General features: G+C 38.7%; 1 protein-coding gene across 2 annotated transcripts in view; it reads right to left on the bottom strand.

Moving 5' to 3' along the window:
- Positions 1–21,904, bottom strand: part of LOC136874885 (WD repeat, SAM and U-box domain-containing protein 1) — a 189,306-nt gene extending 167,402 nt beyond the window's left edge. The window contains exons 1-3 of one of the 2 annotated variants that reach the window (XM_067148587.2): positions 21,775–21,904; positions 21,528–21,660; positions 8,869–9,040 (exon numbers count right to left, since the gene is read on the bottom strand). In XM_067148587.2, the coding sequence (XP_067004688.2) occupies positions 8,869–9,040; positions 21,528–21,634 (279 nt within the window). In that variant the 5' untranslated portion in view covers positions 21,635–21,660; positions 21,775–21,904. Of the gene's footprint in view, positions 1–8,868; positions 9,041–21,527; positions 21,661–21,774 lie in introns of those variants that run through there. The other variant, XM_067148590.2, reaches the window with a different exon arrangement.
- Between the last annotated feature and the right edge of the window lie 218 nt (positions 21,905–22,122).

The raw sequence follows: 22,122 nt of genomic DNA, 5'->3' as shown, positions 1-22,122 counted from the left end.
TCCTTTATTGAATCTGGAAACCAGTGCAATGTCATCAGTGAATATGATACAGTGGAATGTTTCTCCGTGCAAAGACTTGGGAGTAAGGAGAAGAGATGCTCGTCTATGTGGTATGTGATGGCCAAGCAGGCATCAATTTTTAGTAATGAGACAGTCCTTCATAGTAGCCCCTGCGCAGTAGCCTCCACGGTATGCGCTAGCCATGCGTCTTGGTGGGTGTGCTATGTACCAACTGATGAGCCCAACTTAGCACACGGGGGCGAAATGCTGGCAACCAGGAATGAGTTAGCTGCAAAATTTATAATGTCCAATAACGGACCATTTATATTGGTATTATGTGGTATGTTTCGAGCTTGTCAGTGGTGAGTTGGCATAGAATGACATAAGTAGAAGAATAAGCATGAGTGGAGTTTTTAAAAGTAGGAAAGATCATCATATGAAGATAAATTTCACTCAATCACTACCGATCTGTATTTAGGGCAGTCGCCCAGGTGGCAGATTCCCTATCTGTTATTTTCCTAGCGTTTTGTTAAATGATTGCAAAGAAATTGGAAATTTATTTAACATCTCCCTTGGTAAGTTATTCCAATCAGTAACTCCCCTTCCTATAAATGAATATATGCCCCAATCTGTCCTCTTGAATTCAAACTTTATCTTCATACTGCGATCTTTCCTACTTTTAAAGACACCACTCAAACTTATTTGCCTACTAATGTCATTCCACGCCATCTCTCCACTGACAACTCAGAACATACCACTTAGTTGAGCAGCTTGTCTCCTTTCTCCCAAGTCTTCCCAGCCCAAACTTTGCAACATTTTTGTAACATCATCCTTTTGTCGGAAATCACCCAGAACAACAAACTGCTTTTCTTTGGAATTTTTCCAGTTCTTGAATCAAATAATCCTGGTGAGAGTCCCATACAATGGTACCATACTCTAGTTGGGGTCTTACCAGAGACTTATAATATGCCCTCTCCTTTACATCCTTACTATAACCCCTAAATACCCTCATAAATATGAGCGGAGATCTGTACCCATTATTTACAATCCCATTTATGTACATACTCTTACCATAAATACTGTCCCAAATGTTTAAGTAAATTGACACAAAACGGTTAGAGATATTTTAATATCCTATTAAGAACTGTTACATAAATGCATTATGAACCAGAACCACAAATAATTATTCAAAATGGCCACCATCTGCACGCACATGGGCCTTAAGTCTTTGTGGCCACTCATCAATGGCATTACGCAACACATCAACTGGAAATTCTGCAATTCTGCAACTGCCTTCCGAAGAGACTCTTTCAAGCTTTCAATATTGGAATGTCTTTTCTTGCAAGCCATCTCCTGAAGCTTGGACCACAATTTGTAGTCCGAAGAGTTTAAATCTGGACTTGCAGACGGCCAATCTGAAGTGGAAATGAAATCAGGAACATCTGCCTCCAACCACTGCTGGGTTGCCCGTGCCTTGTGCGCTGGGGCTGAGTCCTGATCGAAGCTCCAGTTCCGACCATGGAAGAGGGTGTTGTTGAGATTCTTGACCAGTCCCTCAAGCACCGTCTCCTGGTACACTTTAGCTGAAGTTTTGACTCCCTTTTCACAGAAATGGAGCTCCGTTGTGCCCTCGAAGCTCACACACCACCACACCATAACTGATGAGGGATGATGACCCTTCTAGATCCTTGGAGCCTTTTCACCAGCTTCTCTAGAGGAATGGGCATATACCCTGTCGTTTTGGGCATTGAAAGTCTCCTCAGCACTGAAAATCTTTTCATCCGTAAACAGGATTCGACGATGACCATCAGCTGCGTAACGCTTAAGTAAGCGCTTTGATTCTAGGAGCCTCTGGCACTTTAGTTCATTTGTCAGGAGATATCATTTGTGTCGTTTGTAAGCATGGAGTCCCAGGTCAATGCTTAACGAGCGAGACATAGACATTTTTGATATCTGTAACTCACGACCCATCACTGACTGTCTCCTTACTGGATTTCGTTGCACACGAGCTGCCACTGCTTTGATGAGTTCTGGCGTTCGTACTGTGTATGGTCTTCCTTACTGCGGGTGATCTCTCACAGTTCCAACCACAACAAATCAATTTATAGTGCGCTAAACAAATTTCTTACTAATTTTCAGCTTCTGGAGAGTTTTGAAAATCTCCCCTGGTGATTGCCCTACCTTGTGTAACGCTATCACGGCCACACGATTCTCACACTCCCCCCATTCCATCTTGAAAACTTCAAACTGACAACTGTACACTTCTGCAGCTCAACCAACAATGACTCACGCCTCATGATACCGGTTTTGTAGCCGCTCCCTCGTTCAGAAGTACAGCCACCCTCAAAAGTTGAGACAGTATTTATGGTAAGACTGGGTATTATCCCAATGAAGATCTTTCCTTGCACAGGGTATCCGGGTTAAAGGTATAATAATATAAAATTTAATAACTTGAGGAGTAGTGGAGATATTTATTTGTGGTTCATTTCTACAAGTAGGGTAACTCAAAAAGTTTGTTTACATATCTAATAAACCTCGATATGCACACCATTAGTGGCGTAACAGACATCTAATTGGTATTCCACTTCTCTCCAAGTGTTCTGCAGCATTGTAGGTGTAACATTTGCGACAGTCGCATGAATGCGATGAGATAGATCTGGCATATCATGAACTGGTGTCCGTCCTCATCTGAGAAACAGACCGAATCGAGAAATGCCTCGTTTCCATCAATTTTTGTCAGAATTGTCTCCGCAAATGCCTTTTGTAGCGGCCTGTCCTGAGGTTTGATTTTCTGACGAAGCTGCAGTTTCTACGCCCGCAGGCACCACCTTTTGTGGACCACATCGTGTACTGTCGAACGGGGTAACTGTAACTGCCTAATTGCTTGTTGAATTGACTTATGAGGGCTTTGCTTGAAGGACTCATGGATTAAATCAACAGTAGCCTCTGAAACAGCGTGCTTGGCTCGGCGGCCCGACATCGACAGCAAGGTCCCAGATTCTCGAAGGCGCCTGTCCCATTTTATAATTGTTACATAAATGGGAACATCATCAGTTGGTAACAGTCCATACGCAAGCCGAAATCTACGTTGTAATAGTGTAAAGGATTTTATCTCCGCGAGCGAAAGCACACAGAACACCTTCTGCTGTGGAGTCCACATGGTTACTGGCATGCTTCTCATGAACAATGCAGTTATGCGCATGTGCACGTGGTACCACTGCCACCGAACACAGAAAACATTTTGAGTTACCCTAGTTATAGAAACAAACCGCCAATAAATATCTCCATTATTTCTCAAGTTATTAAATTTTATATTATTATACCTTTAACCCAGACACCTTGTATTAACACCTAGGTATTTACAATGATCCCCAAAAGGAACTTTAACCCCATCAACGCAGTAATTAAAACTGAGAGGACATTTTCTATTAGTTAAACTGACAACTCAACTTTTAACCCTGTTTATCATCATACCAGAACAAGCCGGCTTTCGACCAGGGAAAAGTTGTACTTCTCAAATACTGCACCTCACACAATATATAGAAGACGGCTATGAAAACAACAAAGTCACTGGAGTAGGTTTTGTTGACTTGACATTAGCCTACGATACAGTTAATCACCATATACTGCTTCGTAAAATGCACAGTATAACTAAGGACTATAAAATCACCCAAATGATTGAGTGCTTTCTACAGAACAGAAGGTTTTTTGTTGAATTCCAAGGCCAGAGGAGTAGATGGAGGAACTTAAAGAATGGCCTTTTACAAGGGAGTGTGCTGGCACCTATACTTTTCAACATCTACACCAATGATCAGCCTCGCCCACAAGGGACAAAGAGCAGACGATGTCGCTCTGGCAGCTCAAGAGGAAACGTTTGAACTAGTTGAAGAGAAGCTCTCCCATGCTCTACAAATTCTAAGTGGTTATTACCAAGAGAACCAACTAAAACCAAACCCATCAAAAACACAAGCCTGTGTCTTCCACCTAAAAAATCGACAGACAGCGAGAAAATTGCAAGTGATTTGGGAAGGTAAAATATTAGAACACTGCTTCACTCCCAACTATCTAGGAGTAACTCTTGACCGAGCACTAACCTATAGAACACACTGTCTGAATACCAAAAGGAAGGTATTTGTAAGGAACAACATTATCCGGAAATTATCGGGTTCAACCTGGGGGACGCATCCTCTCCTTTTAAGAACATCAGCAATAGCCCTCTGTTATTCAGCAGCAGAATACACCTGCCCTGTCTGGTGTAGATCTAGTCGTGCTAATCAAGTGGATGTTGCCTTAAATGAAACCTGCTGACTCATTACAGTATGTTTGAGATCTACACCACTTGATAAAGTTTATTGTCTAGCAGGTATCCCACCCCCAGATATCTGCCGTGAGTGTGCATCCAGACTGGAGAAATCTAAAGCACTGAACCTGATGACCCATACTTTATATGGGTACCATCCAGCAACCCAACGACTCAAATCAAGGAAAAGCTTTCTCCATACAACTGAAAGCCTCACTGAATCACCATCGAACTTCAAAGTGAATTCATGGCGTTCCAGATCCAGCCACCTTGCAGGATGGATGACACCTTCCAAAAGACTTCCTCCAGGCCATGAGGAAAGCTGGTCAATATGGAAGACGCTCAACAGGTTGCGTTCAGGAGTTGGAAGAACAAAGACCAACATGAGAAAGTGGGGTTTTGTCTGTGACTCCACTCTATGTGAATGTGATGAAGAACAGACAATGAGCCATCTCCTTGTTTGTAACTTGTGTCCAACTACTTGCACTCTCCAGAATGTGATGGACGCTACCAAGGAAGCATGTAAATTAGCCGCTTACTGGTCACACCAAATTTAATTAATTTTGTATTTACGGAGAGCTTAAATCACATCGTTACCTGCCATCATCGGAAATGATTAATGATTACAGTACCAGATTTGTTATTGTCCTGTTATTATTATTGTAAGTATAATGTATGTTTCTGACACGATTAAATAAAATAAATCATACCATTGCCTACTGTCCATCTCACAACATTATTGAGCTCATTCTCACAATATTGTAATTTATTATTCCATACAGAATAACATCATCCGCAAAAAGCCTTATCTCTTATTCTACTTCTTTACTTATATCTGTTATATATATATATATATATATATATAAGAAAACAAAGGTCCAATAATACTGCTCTCATGATCTACCCTATCAAATTCCTTAGATAGATCAATTATGATACAGTCCATTTATCCTCCTGAATCTAAGATATCTGCTATATCTTGCTGGAATCCTGCAAGTTGAGCTTTAGTGGAATAACCTATCCTAAACCCGAACTGCCTTCTATCAAAGCAGTTATTAATTTTGCAAACATGTCTAATATAATCAGAAAAAATAATTTCCAAAAGCTTACATGCAATGGAAGTTCTTCACTATGGGCCTTTGAAATAATGCGGGAGGTTTAAAACATTAACATATTATAAAACAAAGAAACCTCAGCCAAGTGAAAGGGAAATGGGTTTCAGACTGCATTTCCCCCTTCCAAATAGGTTTTGGACTCTGTTTCGGTGTGTTAAAGCACCACTGTATCCCTGCTCCCTCAGTAGTCAAGTATCCATCCTCAAGCGCACTAACAAGATACACTTTAGTCAATGTGCACACCCCACTCAACTAGGACAACATGTGGAACATGGAAAAAAGTGAAAAATTATAGAAATATCTGGAGGATAGTTTGTCAAATCCCAGAGGCATATTACCATACTGCTAGGTGAATTCAATGTCTAATTATGAAGAGAGAGAAAATACAAAAACATAGTGGGCAACTACCTGGCACACAAGCAAACTAAGCACAACAGAGAACGATTGGTGGAACTGTGTAGGACTTTTAGCTTGGTCGTGAAGTCCACAGAATTCAGATATCTACCTATGAAACAGAACACCTGAATCTCTCCCAACACTAAACTGGGAGAGTTCCAGATAGACCATATGGCCATATTGAGAAAGTCCCAAGTTGGTCAAACCATCTATCTTCTCCAGAACAAGGCATAAAAGACTCCATTGTGGCTAAACTCTCAAAGTGAGCCAGTAGCAGTACAGTGGACTATGCTTTCTGAGATAATTCACAACATGGGAAAAGAAGAAGTTAATATCTACCATCTAACAAGGGCATTGAATCAACTGGACAGTCAACTGGAAGAATACCAGAGAAGCTGCAGGAAGTGTACTGAGCAAATTCTGTAACCTTAAGTCCGGCTCCATGGCTAAATGGTTACTGCGCTGGCCTTTGGTCACAGGGGTCCTGGGTTCGATCCCCAGCAGGGTCGGGAATTTTAACCATCATTGGTTAATTTCACTGGTGCAGGGGCTGGTGTATGTGTTGTCTTCATCATCATTTCATCCTCATCATGACGCACAGGTCGTCTACAGGCGTCAAATCAAAAGACCTGCACCTGGCGAGCCGAACATGTCCTCGGAAACTCCCGGCACTAAAAGCCATACGCAATTTCATTTCATTTCTAACCTAAAAATAGTACTACCCTACTCCAAGATCAGAAGCCACACGTTGGTAGTCACCTTTGCTGATTTGTAAAATACTTCAGGAACCAGAACTAGACAACGAAACTCTAAGACTACTCTTACAAGCTCTCAGTGGCTTAATTCAGAGGCAAGATCTTGGAAACTTTCAAGATCAAAACAGGGGTCAGACAAGGTGACTGACTTCTCTGCTCATCTTCAACTGCATCCTAGAAAGTTGTAAGAGAATGGTGCAAGGAAGTGACATATTGAGAGTACACAGTGGGGTCTACCTGGGTTACAAGAGGGAAGAGCTGACAATGTGGCAGTGATTGCAATCTCTGGAAATGGCAGTGATCCAGGTCAAGTGTCTCAGGAGACAGGTAGCCAAAGTAAGACTTTCAGGGTCACTAAAGAAAATAAAGTACTTTACCAACATCAAAGAGGCTAACAGAGAGATGCCACTAGAACAGAGTAAAATCAAGCAAGTGGAGAAACTTAAGTACCTCCAAAACTGGATTGAAACAAACTTGTAAGATAAAGCAGCAGAGTTAAGAAGGCAGAACTGATGTATCAACTGACTCAGAACACCTACAACAAGCAATGCCTGTCAACCAACCTGAAGCTGAAACACTACACAAGTCATCTGCCTAAAAGCCTTATATGCCATGGAATGTGTCACTAAACAGAAAAGGCGTGACTGAAAAATTGGAATTTTGTTATAGTGGAAGCCATTTCTTTTCAGTTAATTTAAAACTGTTAGGTTCTTCAGTTTGTCAAAATTAATTTATGAATAAATACAATCTAGAAAATACCTGAAAAAGAAAACATACAATACCAGATTATACATGACAGAGAAACAAATGAATTAAATTAGAATGACATGTTTCATTCTTGAAAGAACATCAGATTCTATCACATTACACCTCTTTTAAAAATAACTTAAGAATTAATTAATATCACTGAGAAGTGTAAAACCATTTATGTTAAACCTGTGTCCACTTTTACAATAGCTGTTTGAATGTTATAATTTATATTAATGAAGTGCTCCTCAATGTGGTTCTCCTCTCCCCACTGGTACACCTAGTAGTGCAACGTTGTACAATATTTTGGCACCGGCATTGCGCCAGCTGGCTTGTTCACTCTAACTTTCTGTCATGTCTTGCTCTGGAGACGTTGTGGGTCTTCCTGGAATTTGAAATAATTTATTTTTCTTCTTCTTGAGGTAAAGTGCTCTTGTCCTTGGGACATGATACAATACAATGCTCAGTCTTAATTAAATGACTTGCATCTGTTTCAAGTTCCAAATGGAAATTTTCTTAATGTGAAGATCAAAGAATGGATGATGAATAGTCATATATGTATTTGAAATAAACTGAAGAATAAAAGTAAACAAAATTTTCAATAAGAGAGCCAAATGAAAGTAGGACTAATAAACTACTTCATATGAGCAGAAGATATCTAAAAGGACAACTGATCTGGACAAGACTGGAACTGCTGTGAATTCCTCTCATGCTACATGTCTCACAAAGCATATGGAACCACTGAACATATACTTTGGAAATGTGAAGCCTCAATCATGCTAAGACCTAACACTCTTGGGAGTCACTTTATTGATTTAAGTTAACTCTCTAACATCTCCCTTTGTAATCTCACAGCATTTATTTTTTTATTTTTTATTTTTTGCTAGGGGCTTTACGTCGCACCGACACAGATAGGTCTTATGGCGACGATGGGATAGGAAAGGCCTAGGAGTTGGAAGGAAGCGGCCGTGGCCTTAATTAAGGTACAGCCCCAGCATTTGCCTGGTGTGAAAATGGGAAACCACGGAAAACCATCTTCAGGGCTGCCGATAGTGGGATTCGAACCTACTATCTCCCGGATGCAAGCTCACAGCCGCGCGCCTCTACGCGCACGGCCAACTCGCCCGGTACAGCATTTATTAATAATTGTACAGTTATAATGGGAAACTAAAGTGGGGGAAGACCAACAGATCTAATTGGTCGCAGTACAAGGTTGTGCACCTGACCTAACTGGTATCCAAACTCTCAGGACCACTCACTTAATTGTTATCCACAGTTTACAAACTAGGACTTGACTACAGGCACCTACACAATGGACCACTACACTATGAAGCAACAATATTTTAAGTTGATATTTCTTGGACTTTCACATGAGGCACTGAACCTCAAGAGAGACCATATTAAAAAATCACATAGAGTATAGCACTGATACAAAAATGAACTATAATAGGCCTGCTGTGTAGTTATGCAATATAAAAGAATGAAAATACAGTACTGTAGTTGAAAAGAAGTGCAACACAGATATTTCTGTAACATTTTCATCATTGAGACTTACACGAACATTCCACAGTGCAGTGCTTCCATCGATAGAGGATGTGGCCAGCATGGTTCCTTGGGGTGAGAAACGAACACAAGTCACACCGTACTTGTGTCCCACGAGAGGAGAGTAGGTCATGTCTACATACCCCAGACCCGTTGTCCATTCCCATACTCGCACAGTCTTGTCCCTAAGAAAACAATATTGCAACAGAATACAACATGAAAGAAAGAAAAAGAAGCTAAAAACATGTTATTCTAAGGATGCATTTACGTTTTTTACAAGTTGTTTACGTAGCACCGACATAGATAGGTCTTATGGAGATGAAGGGACAGGAAAGAGCTAGGAGTGGGAAGGAAGCAGCCGTAGCCTTAATTAACGTACAGCCCCAGAATTTGCTTGGTGTGAAAATGGGAAACCACATAAAACCATCTTCAGTGATGCCTACAGTGGGGTTCGAACCCACTATCTCCTGAATACTAGATACTGGCCAATGCATTTACTAGGTTAGACATTAGTTTCCTTCATGTCAGCCATACGAGTATTTAAAAAAAAAAGGTATGGAGATTACCTATTCATGCAGCAGTTTTGGTAAAAGACAAAATTTAAGTTGGTTTTTTAAGAGTAACCAAGGCATGCTTATAGTCTTATAGGATCATTATTCTAAAGTCATAAGCCACATGACCTATAGTTTTATGTGGAATTTGAACCACTGGGATGTGACTACTCATTTAAAAAATCTTACTTGCACAGACTGAGATAGGAACTACAGCCATTATAGTGAGAAACTATTGACGAAGTTATAGTAATTTGCTATCATTTCATGGTTTGAGAATAAGAAACAGGTGAACTAAGCTTTAAGATCTCAACAAAGAATACAAGTGGATTTAAATTCACTTCTCTACCATTCCAGAGGGTGTTTTCTGTAATTTTACTAATTTTACCATAACTCAAGCCAAATGCTAGGATGATAAATGTCATATAGCAAGCATGCAAAACTGTGACACAGTTGTATCCTTACATTAGAGCCCGGTTATACCATTTAGCCTAGTCCTTTCAAAAACTCCAGTGTGAGGGGAAGGTCATTCACACAGTAAGACAGGGTGCAGTAGTTAACACAGTAACGTGATAGTGCCGTGTTGAAACAAAATGCAAAGTTGCGATTGATGAATTCCTGTATAAATTGTAATTACTTGATAAAAAACTTGACAAAGGATAATTGTTGACCTTCCTATCTTTAAGACTTCTGCATTTTCTAAATCCAATGAACACATGGAAATTTTATTAAAGTGTTAAAACAAAATTTTGAGGCAAGATATGCAGACCTGAACATTTTAAGAAATGATGTGCAGCTAATTCTATACTTTATTAATTTTGATTCAGTCAAGCACCACTTCAACTACAAAAGGAGTTTTTACACCTAAAACCTTTGTAACACATTTAGATCACATAAAGCTTCATCATATCATCATCCATTCACATATTAGACCTAGTGACCTGTTATGATCCTATAAAGCGTTCTCTCACCACTATTTCATTGGACGACTGATGGATCTTGTTCCTTTAGGCTAGTACTCGAGAATTTCTATGAGAAATCTTCCTGCATCCATTCTTCGAACATGACTTTCCCACCTTTCTTGATAACCATGCATATATTGCACTGTGGATTCAAATTTAAGTTTCTTTAATGCTGTTTCATTTCTTTTATGATTTCATCCACTATATCCTGTTGTTCTTCTAATGTATTTCATCTCATTAGTTGAAATTATATTAGCATCAGTTTTCCATAATGTCCATGCTTCATTTCCATAGCATAGGAATGGTCTTGCTAAGGATTTATACACACACTAGCGGCTTGTCGCAGCAATAGCTGCGAAGCAAGACTAAATATGAGACTGATGATAAAGGAAGCATGAGAAAATATAATCTCTGGAAGACCATTTATTTGCTCTTAAATTTATGCTTTCATTGTGACTATACATATGAAATTTTTGAACCTTAGCAACTGCCCTATCAAAATCTTCTTGTACATACATACAAATCCCACGTCATTCCATCTATACAATGGGTCAGCGATGAAGCCCCTCCACCAATGTTGTCCCAATCCCCTCCTCGTTGCTGAATGTTGTCTTTCACCATGTCTGTATATTGCATTCTTGGCTGTCCTCTTGGTCTTGAATATTTTAACTGCAGATCATACATTTTTCTGGATATGCGATTAGGATCCATCCTTCTTGTAAAACATTTAAATCACAAAAAGCTTGATCATCATCATCATCAATTCATGTTTTAATCACTTTAATAAAGTAGGCTACAGTTCACTGTAAATGATTGCATATGACTGTCCTATTCATTGACTGATTTTAGTACCACATTGTATACTATGTTTGGTTTTTGTGAAGTACCCTTCAGTTTCAGGGAACTGACCCTGATATGGTATAGTTATAATTTTAATTTTGACATCCCTTGCAGCTTTAACTCTACTAAATGCTGCACATATAACTGACCATGGCTGAAAATGCACCGATAAGTAAATACCTTTTTGTCAAAACTCTGACCCTAAGCTTTGTTAATGGTCATTGCAAAAGCAAGACATAATGGGAACTGTCTCCTTTTAAATTTGAAAGCCAGGCTACTGCCAGTGGACACAAAATCAATCCAAGGTAGATAAAATTACCTGATTCTTGGAAGCACATGTAATGACTTTTCATTTCATAATTTTGTCATACATTTCTCTATCATATGCACTCTGTTTACTAAGCCAGAGACCATGTGCATATTTCTTATAAGCATTAAAATTGCACCAACTTTCAATTTTAACACATATGGAGTCATTACAGATGGCATAATGGAGTGTAGGTATGCTGCTTATGAAATCTCTGTCAGGATCATCATAGGACAACAGAGTATTGACAATGTTGAATTCCTTAAAACTTTCTGGGATCGCGTGATAAATGTCTTCATTTATGCTGTTACAGTCATCATTGAAGGGACTTATAACTGCTCTATTATAGTAAGCTGAAGAATTAAAGTCTATACAACTGCCTAAAAATGACTTACCAGTGGATCGTTACTTATGAAGTCATTGGGAACCCTTATTATATCATTTCCTATTCCACTTTTAATTTAATTATTTCCTAATTAATTGTAGTAGCCTTGCCACAAATCCCTTTTCAGAAGACTTTGCATGCATATTTGTTTCCAAGTGCAATACTTTTAATTCTTGGCTATATTTGAGCATTCTGGATAGCCTCAATTACCTGAGCTCTTCCACCGTTGGATACCACAGGAAGAATTTGACAGAAATCTCCTCCATATGACAATCTTACCATGCATTTATTTTTCACACCCCATAATGTCCTTTTAGTAGGCAATCAATTAAATTTACTGCCAATCAGGAGTCATCGAAGCTTCGTCAAAAATAATAATGGCTGATTTTCACAAAACTTCTGCTTCTGAGCTGTTCCATAAAATACACAAAACTGAATTTTGTTGCTGGAACAGGCAAATCAAAAGTTTTGTGAATTGTCTGACCACCTGGTAATAACAAGGCTGCAATTCCTGTCCGTGCAGCAGCAATTGCCATCTGACCTCTGCTTCGAATTGTGCATACAATAATTCAATAAATAAATGTTTTCCCGCAGCCTCCGGGAGTTGACTTGATTTCACAGAACCATCTAGTGGACTAACATAAAGATCTGCATACATAACTTTCACAGAGCCCTCTATCGAGCTGGCATAGAAAGATCAGCAGAGACACCTTTCATTCATTCATTCATTCATTCATTCATTCATTTATTTCAATTAGGCTAATTCCAACGAGCCTGCAGGCTCATACATAGGAATTGTACAGGACATTACATACTGGCGGGCACTTACACATCAAAATATAGTTTGTGTATATAAGATAATTAGTAAATGGTTGAACATATAAACACATACAATATATAAAATATGTACATCATCAATATGAGGATTACAGAGAATTATTTCTGACTGTATTTACATTTACGTAACATGAAAGTTGCAAAAGTACAAGAATGGATTATGGAATATTTTCATTTACATAAGAGTTGCTGAAGTACAAGAATAGATTTCAGATTATTTACAATTACATAACACAAAAGTTCATAGAGCCATCTACCGGATAATACAGTTAACTGCAATGACTTAAGCATCGTATTATTCCAATAAATGACTATTTTACACAAATAAAGGACTTAATGCAATAAATAATATTTTTCTAGTAATCCTGAAATGGAGAAGTTTTCTTTTGATGTATAACACACAAGCATTAATATTGCGGTTTTCTCACAATATTGTGTTACACATTCAAATTTTATATCTATCTATCTATCTATCTATATATATGTGGGTATGTATTTGAATTAAGACTGGCTGATTTTTCGTACATTTTGTAATTTTATGACATCAGCTTCCTCTCCATAAGATAATTTAAAGCCCAGAGAGGTAATACATCATTTAAACAAATCTTGGCCTAAATTTTAGTTTTTTTGTTTTGATATACCGTACTCATATTATACTAGGATTTCTTACAAACTGCGGACTGATTGTTGCAGGTCATTTTCTGTTGGAGCAATTAGAGCAACATCATTTGCGAACAAGACAGTATCTAACTTCAGGTTTATATTAATATGTATTTAGCTTTCTTTTGCTTCTACTCTTTCATAACAGTCATCATCATCATCATCATCATCCTAAACCATCTCCAGTTTCCCAGGTGTGGTATATGAGCCTCCTCCATCTCATCCTGTCCTTGTACCATTCTTCCTCCACCAGCTTGTCCCAATCATGACCTCTCAGCAGTACATCATTCTTAACTAAATCTATCCATTTCCTTCGTGGCCTTCCCATGGGTCGTCTTCCTTCTACCTTCCTGTCAAATTCCTTCCTTGCAGTTCTGTTTACTGGCATCCTCTTCATGTGACCAAACCACTTCAGTCTTGATATCTGAATCTTATTGAGGAGAGAATCATCTATTACTAATTCTTCTCTAATTTTCTCATTCCTAATCTTGTCTTTTCTGGTTTTCTGGATCATAGTGCGTAAGAATTTCATTTCAGCTGCCTGAAGTTTGGAATTATCTCTATTCGTCAGTGTTGTGGTTTCGTGACTGTATGTAAGAACTGGTGTATAATAACAGTATTCAGGTAAATTATAAATAGCAGAGGGAAAGTCCACCATCCTTGACTGACACCTCAATGAATTGATTTCCACTCTGTTTGTCTGTTCCAAATCCTACCTGATATGAAATTGTTCTGATATATCTTCGATATATTATGCAAAATAGGTGTACTGATAACGTCTTTAGTTAAAATGTCCATTAATTTAGATATATTTATTTTGTCAAATGACCTTTTGAAATCAATGAACGCAATATGTGTTTCCAGATTAAACTCTCCACATTTTTCTATAAGGATTATCATCAAAAATAGCCATCAGCACAGGATTGAACTTTAAGAAACCCATTTTGTTCACTTTCAATTTCATCATCATCGTAGTATTTGTACAACCTATTTTTTACGATACTGGTATAAATATTGTAGGTCAAATTCAGCAGACTAATACCTCTATAATTTCCTTGCCAGATATATTCCAATACTTTTGCCCATTTTCACATTACTTACTCTAGCATTGAAATTTCCACATAAGGCTTGATATGTCCTATAAATGGCTTCACCAAAAATGGACTTCCCAAGATGCAAATATTTGCTGCACATATGAGTTCAATATTGGTGCTATATAAAAACTGTTTGATAAATTTCCAAGTTCTTTGAAATTAAGAAAAGCCTAGGTAAACAACTGATAGGGAATATGCCACCTGGACAACAGCCCTAAATGCAGATAAATGATGGCTGATTGATTGTATTTAAATCTGTGAGTAAAATTTTCTAAAATGGAACTTAGTAAGAGCAAGGGATGCTCTAAATAGACAGTTTTTCAATTAATCTCCCTCTGTAGATTATGCATTTCTTCAATAGAACCAAATATAGCCAAAGAACAGATTGCAGAGATATGGCATATGCAGCGGCAGTGATTAGGGGATGGCAGTCCCTCTCCTCCCCCACTTTGCAGAGAAAACATTACATTTTTTCCATTTTATCCACCTGAAAATAGGAATGAAAAAAAGGCAATTTATACAAATCCTGTTGTCTTATTAGCTAATTCCTTCCTTAAATGTCTTTAATTATTAAGAGAAATACTTAGTGGAAATACGCACAAAATGTCACTAGTCGCGGCTAATTGATTCGTACAGTGCCACAGCAAGTAGTGGAGACTCATGCAGCAGCGTGTAACATGTGCTCTGAGGAAGGGTAGCAGGAGTTATATTTTTTTGAAGGTTGTGGACACTGAGGTATAATTTACCCACCTGCTGCATGCATTCTTCAGTCTGGCAGTCTCACTCAGCCAATGTGTCAGTGTAGTTCTATCTGGTGTCTGTTACTTTGTTAGGATGTAGTCAAATACTAAATGATTTTTAATTGTGTAATCTTTCCATACTTCTATTTAAATGTAATACATGTGTAATAGCAGATTTCGAAGGAGACCATAAAGTGGTAGAAGGCAAATTAAGACTTGGTAAAATAACAAAATTAATAGAAAAAAGGGAAAGAAAAATAAAGGGATGGAAGTTAAAAGAGAAAGAAATAAGAAAAAAGTTTTGAAGAGGATCTGAAGTAAGAAATTTTCAAAGATGACATGAACAGTGTGGAAGAGGAATGGACATGTCTCAGAAATGGATTTGTAAAGTGTGCAGTAAACACCTGTAGAAGACTATCAGGGAGGAAAAAGGAAAAGGAGACACCTTGGTAGAACAGCAGGGTAAAGGAAGCAGTTAAAGAGAAACAAATGGCTTGGAGGAAGTGGATAGGCAGCAACAGTACAGAGAATAGGCAGAAATATAAAGAAGCTAAAAAGGTATGTAAGAAAATAGTACAAGAAGAGAAACGGAAGAGCTGGGTAAATTCCAGTGAAACTTTACAGGAGGATATAAAGGGAAGTAAAAAGGTTTCGTATGGTTTGGTGAAGAGTAGTTTACATAACAGGGAAGATACAAAATTTGTAAAAACTGAAACAGGGCAGATATTGATGCAAAGAGGTGATGTACTAAAAAGATGGGATGAATACTTCTCAGAATTGCTAAATATTAAATACAGGGAACTGGTAGATGAGAAGGAGTAAGTCGAAACAATGGGGAGAGAAGAAGAATAAGAAAAGGAGATATTGATGTTAGAAATAGAGGAAGCCATACAAAACATGAAGAGCAGTAAAGTAGCAGGAGTGGATGAGGTAAGTACGGAAATGATAAAAGCAGTAGGACCAATAGGGCTACAGTGGCTGTATAGATTATTTAGAATCATCTGGAAGAAGAAAGAGATCCCAGAAGAATGGGGAAAGGGTTTAATTATCCTAATATTTAAAAAAGATTTTAAAAAGGAATGCAATAACTACAGAGGGATCACCCTTATTGTCCATGTAGCTAAGATATTTGAGAGAATATTGGAAGGAAGCTGAGGAGGAAGCTAGAAGGAGAAATGGAAGAAGAACAGTATGGTTTTAGGAAAGACAGATCAACGTTTGACCTGATCTTTACATTTAGACAAATTGATGGAGAAAAGATGGAAGTTTGGAAAAGACATAGTGATGATGTGATGACATTTATTGACATTGAGAAGGCTTATGAGAGTGTGCCCAGACATTTGGTATGGGACACATTAAAAAAAAAAAAAGTTATCAGAGTGGAAGTGCAAATGATAAAAGCTATGTACAAAAATTGTGTTAGTAGTGTGAAGACTAGTATAGGAAAAACAAAATGGTTTAAAGTTGAAACTGGTCTCCGACAGGGAAGTGTACTATCCCCCATACTATTCATCATAGTCATGGATGAAATTCATAAGAACATTAAACAAAGATTGGGAAGACAGGCAACAAAAGCCATGTTGTTTGCAGATGATATAGTGATATGGGGTGAGGATGAAATGGAAGTGCAAAAACAAGTAGATGTATGGAATCAAGAGAGAGAAAAATTTGGGATGAAAGTAAGCACAGAGAAAAGTAAATCAACAGTGATGGCAAGGAAGGAAGGAAGGAAGGAAGGAAGGAAGGAAGGAAGAGGAAAGATAAAACTGAATAGTAAAATTCTGGAAGTTTCAAGTACTTGGAAAGTGCGATCACAGAAGATGGAAAGATTACGAAGGACATTGGAAAAAGAATACAAGAAGCAAACAGCTTCTACCAGAGTATAACCAGGTATAACCAGTATAACCTAAATTAAGGTAGTTGGACACCATGGATGTTGACCCAATGCATGGAATCTTAATCTATAGGATGACAAAGCAAAGTGGTGTGCGTTGATCCAAAAAGAGGACCCCCCACTAATGGGACAATGCTAAAAAGATTTATAAGTAGAATTATATCTTTCTGCATCAGATTGGTGCAAACAAGGTAGCTTGTAGACATGAATGAATGCCAAAGACATTTAAGTGAAGTAACAACTGCCCATAATACAGAAAGAAAAAGTAGTGGTGATTACAGAATTAAGGAAAAGTATAGGATAATCACTGACTCTAAATTCTAAAAAATAAAGGAGGACCTTTATGTTTTCTTACGTACATAAATGATATAAGTAAGGAACTGGAATTACAGATAATGTTATAGCCTACTGTAGGCTATAAATAAGTTACAGGATTGTGAGTGACTGCGAAAACACCTTGACAATGTTGTGAAATGGACAATAGACAACAGTATGATGGTAAATGGGATGAAAAGTCAGATTGTAAGTTTCACCAAGAGAAAAAGTCCTCTCAGTTTTAATTACCATTCTAATAGGTGAAAGTTCCTCACAGGGATTCTGTAAATACTTAGGTGCTAATACAGTGGAACCTTGGATTGCGAGCATAATTCGTTCCGGCAGCATGCTTGTAATCCAAAGCGCTCGTATATCAAAGCAAGTTTTCCCATTAGAAACAATTGAAACGCGGATGATTCGTCCACAACACAAAAATATTTATTCATATGCCATTTCTGAAACAAAATTTAAAACAAATTAAACTGCACTTTACCTTTCAATAGAATCGTTGGTGTGAGGGAGACGAGAGATGGCATACAGTGTAGCACAAATTTCGCTAAAGGTATCACTTCTATTTGTTGGCTCTCTGGAATTGTTTCCTTTTCGTGCAACTTTAACGAGGAACCTGTCCAATGACTGTTGCTTTTGCCTCTTTTTGGGGATTTCATGAAAATGTGACATTGCATTATCATTGAACTGATTCATCGCTCGTACTGCTACAGCGTTATTCGAGTGGCTTTTTTCTACAAAATTTTGCACCGTTTTCCATGTTTTGCACTTCTTCTGAATCTCAGTTGAAGTGAGAGATTCCATTGACTTTTCCTCCTCTTCCCTGCGCGAGATTTCCTCCATAACCTCCTCCTGTTGTTCACAATGCAGGTCCATCAGTTCGTTGGTGGACAGTTCCTGGCTATGTTCTTCCACCAGCTCTCGAATGTCCACGTCATTCACCTCCAACCCCATAGTCCCTAAGGACACAATTTTATCGACAATCGGCAGCCCGTTTTCACCAACAATCCCCACAAAGTCACGTCCAAGAACACGGTCAGGCCACAGCTTTCCCCAAGCGGAAGTGACAGTTCTCTTGGTAACTCCATCCTAGGCTTTATCAATGATCTTCAGGCCGTTCATGATGGGAAAATGATTTCTCCCGAATCTCGGAGGGTAAGGTTTGTTCCTTCGCTTACTTCGAGGCATCGCTGAAATAGTGCTTTGGTGTATAGCTTCTTGAAGTTCGAAATGACTTGCTGATTCACAGACTGGAATAGTGTTGGGAGGAAGGAACTTAATCTTAACGAACTTGAATTCCTCCATTAAGTCGTCCTCAAGGCCTGGAGGATGAGCAGGTGCATTGTCTATAACCAGCAAGACTTTCAGCAGCAGATTATTTTCTGAAAGGTATTTCTTCACTACAGGACCAAAGACCTCGTTCATCCATTCAACAAAGGCACAGGGGAGGGGAAAACCTAGGCACATGTGACGCTCGTATTGCAGAACCTCACTCACTTACCAAGTTACAATTTATTTAAAATCTTTGCTCGTCTTGCAAAACACTCGTAGACCAAGTTACTCGCATTCCAAGGTTTCACTGTATAAGGAAAGATCTTCATTGACCAGGCTGAGTGGCTCAGACAGATGACACACTGGCTTTTTGATCCAAACTTGGCAGATTCGATCCTGGCTTAGCCTGGTGGTATTTGAAGGTCATCAAATACGTCAGCCCTGTGTCGACAGATTTACTGCCAAGTTAAAGAACTCCTGTGGGACTAAATTCTAGCACCTTGGCATTTCTAAAAAAACATAAAAAAGTAGTTAGTGGGATGTAAAAACCATTATCATCATTATTATAATTATATATTCATTGGTGTAATCACATTAACAAGGTTGTAAATAAAGGTTACAGACCTCTTCACATGGTTATGAGGGTATTTATGGGTTTTAGTAACGATGTAAAGGATATGGCATATAATTATAAGTCTTTGGTAAAACCTCATTTAGAGTATGGTTCCAATGTATGGGACCCACTCCCAGGATTGCAATGTTATTATTGTAATGAAGATATTTTCTTATATTGACAAATAAGTGCTTACAGTGATCCTTGTGATGATTATGTTATTGCTTTACATCCCACCAACTACTTTTACAGTTTTTGGAGACGCCAAGATGCTGGAATTTTGTCCCACGGGAGTTCTTCTATGTGCTGGTAAATTTACCAACACGGGCCTGACATATTTGAGCACCTTCAAATACCACCAGACTGAGCCAGGTTCGAATCTGCCAACTCAGGCTCAGAAAGCCAGCGCCTCAACTATCTGACCAACGCAGCCCGGCATCGCCATGAGGTACTTTCACCCTGCCAACAATAATTAAAACTGAGAGGACTTCTCCTCTTGGTGAAACTTACAATGTGACTTTATTCCATTTTCTACCATGACACCTGAGGCTGACCTCACCTCGCACCAGTCCCTCAAACTAGTCTCTAATGGCAGAGTTGAGAAGAAACGCTAGGCCAATTAGACTGAAAGTGGAAAGGACCTAGATATAGTATTATTATTAATAATTTAAAGAAATCTCTCAGTTTACTTGGGTAGTTCTATGCTTGTCCTAGTAATAATTAGCTAGTTGCTTTACGTCACACTGACACAGATAGGTCTTATGGCGACGATGGGACAGGAAAGGGCTAGGAGTGGGAAGGAAGTGGCCATGGTCTTAATTAAGGTACAGCCCCAGCATTTGCCTGGTGTGAAAATGGGAAACCATGGAAAACCATTTTCAGAGTAATAATTAACCAAGTGTAGAATTGTGAAGAGACCACCATTGTCTCATCATTTGCTGGAAATTAAATATCTACAGACAGAACGCATTTAATATGTCATCAACTTTAGGATCCAATGTGGTCAGTCAGTTACATTTGAGTAGAATCTAGGTAGTTCTTCTCCACTGGGAAGAGACTGAGCAAGGTGGCAGTGCAGTTCCAGCTGTGGAGCTGTTAGGTTACATTTGGGAGATGGTGGGTTTGAAACCCACTGACAGCAGTCCAGAAGATGGTTTATGACTTTCATATCAGGTAAATGCTGGGGCTGTACTTTAAATTAAGGTCACAGTGTCTTTCTTTCCAGTCCTAGCCCTGCCTAATCCTAGTTTCACCATAAGACCCGAGTCGGTGCGATGTAAAACCAACAGCAAAGAAAAGAAAAAGAGCTGTGGGCAAAGGATTGCAGTAATTCACTGCTGTCGTTGAAATGTATATCTTTCTGTCACCTGACACAGTATGTTTATATCACTGGTCCTTTTCCTATATAAGGCTTACAAGACCCGTGTCTATAGTGATGGAAGTGTCCAAGGACAAGTTTGGCTCACCAGATGCAGGTCTTATGATTTGACTCCCGTACGTGACCTGCGCGTCGTGATGATGAAGACGACACATACACCCAGCCCCTGTGCCAGCGAAATTAACCAATTATGTTTAAAATTCCCGACCATGTCGGGAATCGAACCCGGGACCCCTGTGACTAAAGGCCAGCACGCTAACTATTTAGCCATGGAGTCGAACATAGTGATGGAAAAGGTCACAAATAATGAATTATGAACAACGATTATCTAAGTTCTCTTAATAGTATATACAAAGCCCAGGTAGCAAGCAATAAAATTGCTTTTCTTCCGTTGGTAGTTGAAATGTGCCATCTTCCTCTGGAGTTAGGTACTGATTGTCAGCAAAAGAAAATTGGAATTTCTAATGAATATGATCCCCCACAACAAAGATTAAAAAGTAGAGACAGAATAGAAATGCAGAAATGAAAGGCACATATCTGTTTAATTTTCATATTACGGGAACTATATACATGAGAGATATACGCTACAAATTCCCCCTTCCGTCATCTCTACATTTTTTTTTTTTTTTTGCTTAAATGAGAAGTACAAACTGGTAATAGCCGAGGACGTCTGGAAGGGTTACGAATGCGTGTGGACCATGTCCAACTCAATAGGGGCTGTGGGTGAACTGATTAATAACGATTCAGTATGGAAAATTATACATTTTAATAATAAAAAAAAATCCACTGGCACGAGGCTAAATTTAATGACTTACCCAGAGCCCGAAGCTAATAGGTAATTTCCTCCAAAATCACAAGCAGTAACGTCACTTGTATGAGACTGAAGGGTCTGAATGATGGGTATGTCATCACTGATGGACATTTTAGAGCTGACAATGACGACACTTTCTGTAATAATTAAAAAAAAGAACTTTCAGAACAAGTAAACTTCGTCTGACAAGCAATTATAATTACGCACTTCTCGTAAATCACATAACCCAGTGAATGAGCAGAAAAGCCAACCATTAACAGTGTTCGAAACCTATTCTCTTTATTTCATAACGCTTTATGACAGTCAGTAATTTCCCTATAATCCTACAAAGATTATTACAACACCCTCTCCACCTCACGTCTGTGGAATGTCAACTGAAAAACGCGTAAATATAATGTTTACATTTAACCACCACGTAGTTTACATTTCGAACGCCGAGGGGCGCTGTAATCAATAGACAACTAGCGCCATCTTCCGGTGGTTTTCGTCATTACTAAGATTTGCTGAAGATCAGACCAAGCCCAACTACAATGCCGTATTGTAGGAGCTAGAAAGTTCGGTGAGGATCTTTCCTCCGATTGAGTCAGATGCAACGGTAA

This window comes from Anabrus simplex, chromosome 5, assembly GCF_040414725.1.
Source record: "Anabrus simplex isolate iqAnaSimp1 chromosome 5, ASM4041472v1, whole genome shotgun sequence".
Lineage (NCBI taxonomy): Eukaryota > Metazoa > Arthropoda > Insecta > Orthoptera > Tettigoniidae > Anabrus > Anabrus simplex.
This window is presented reverse-complemented; position numbering and strand designations above follow the sequence as displayed.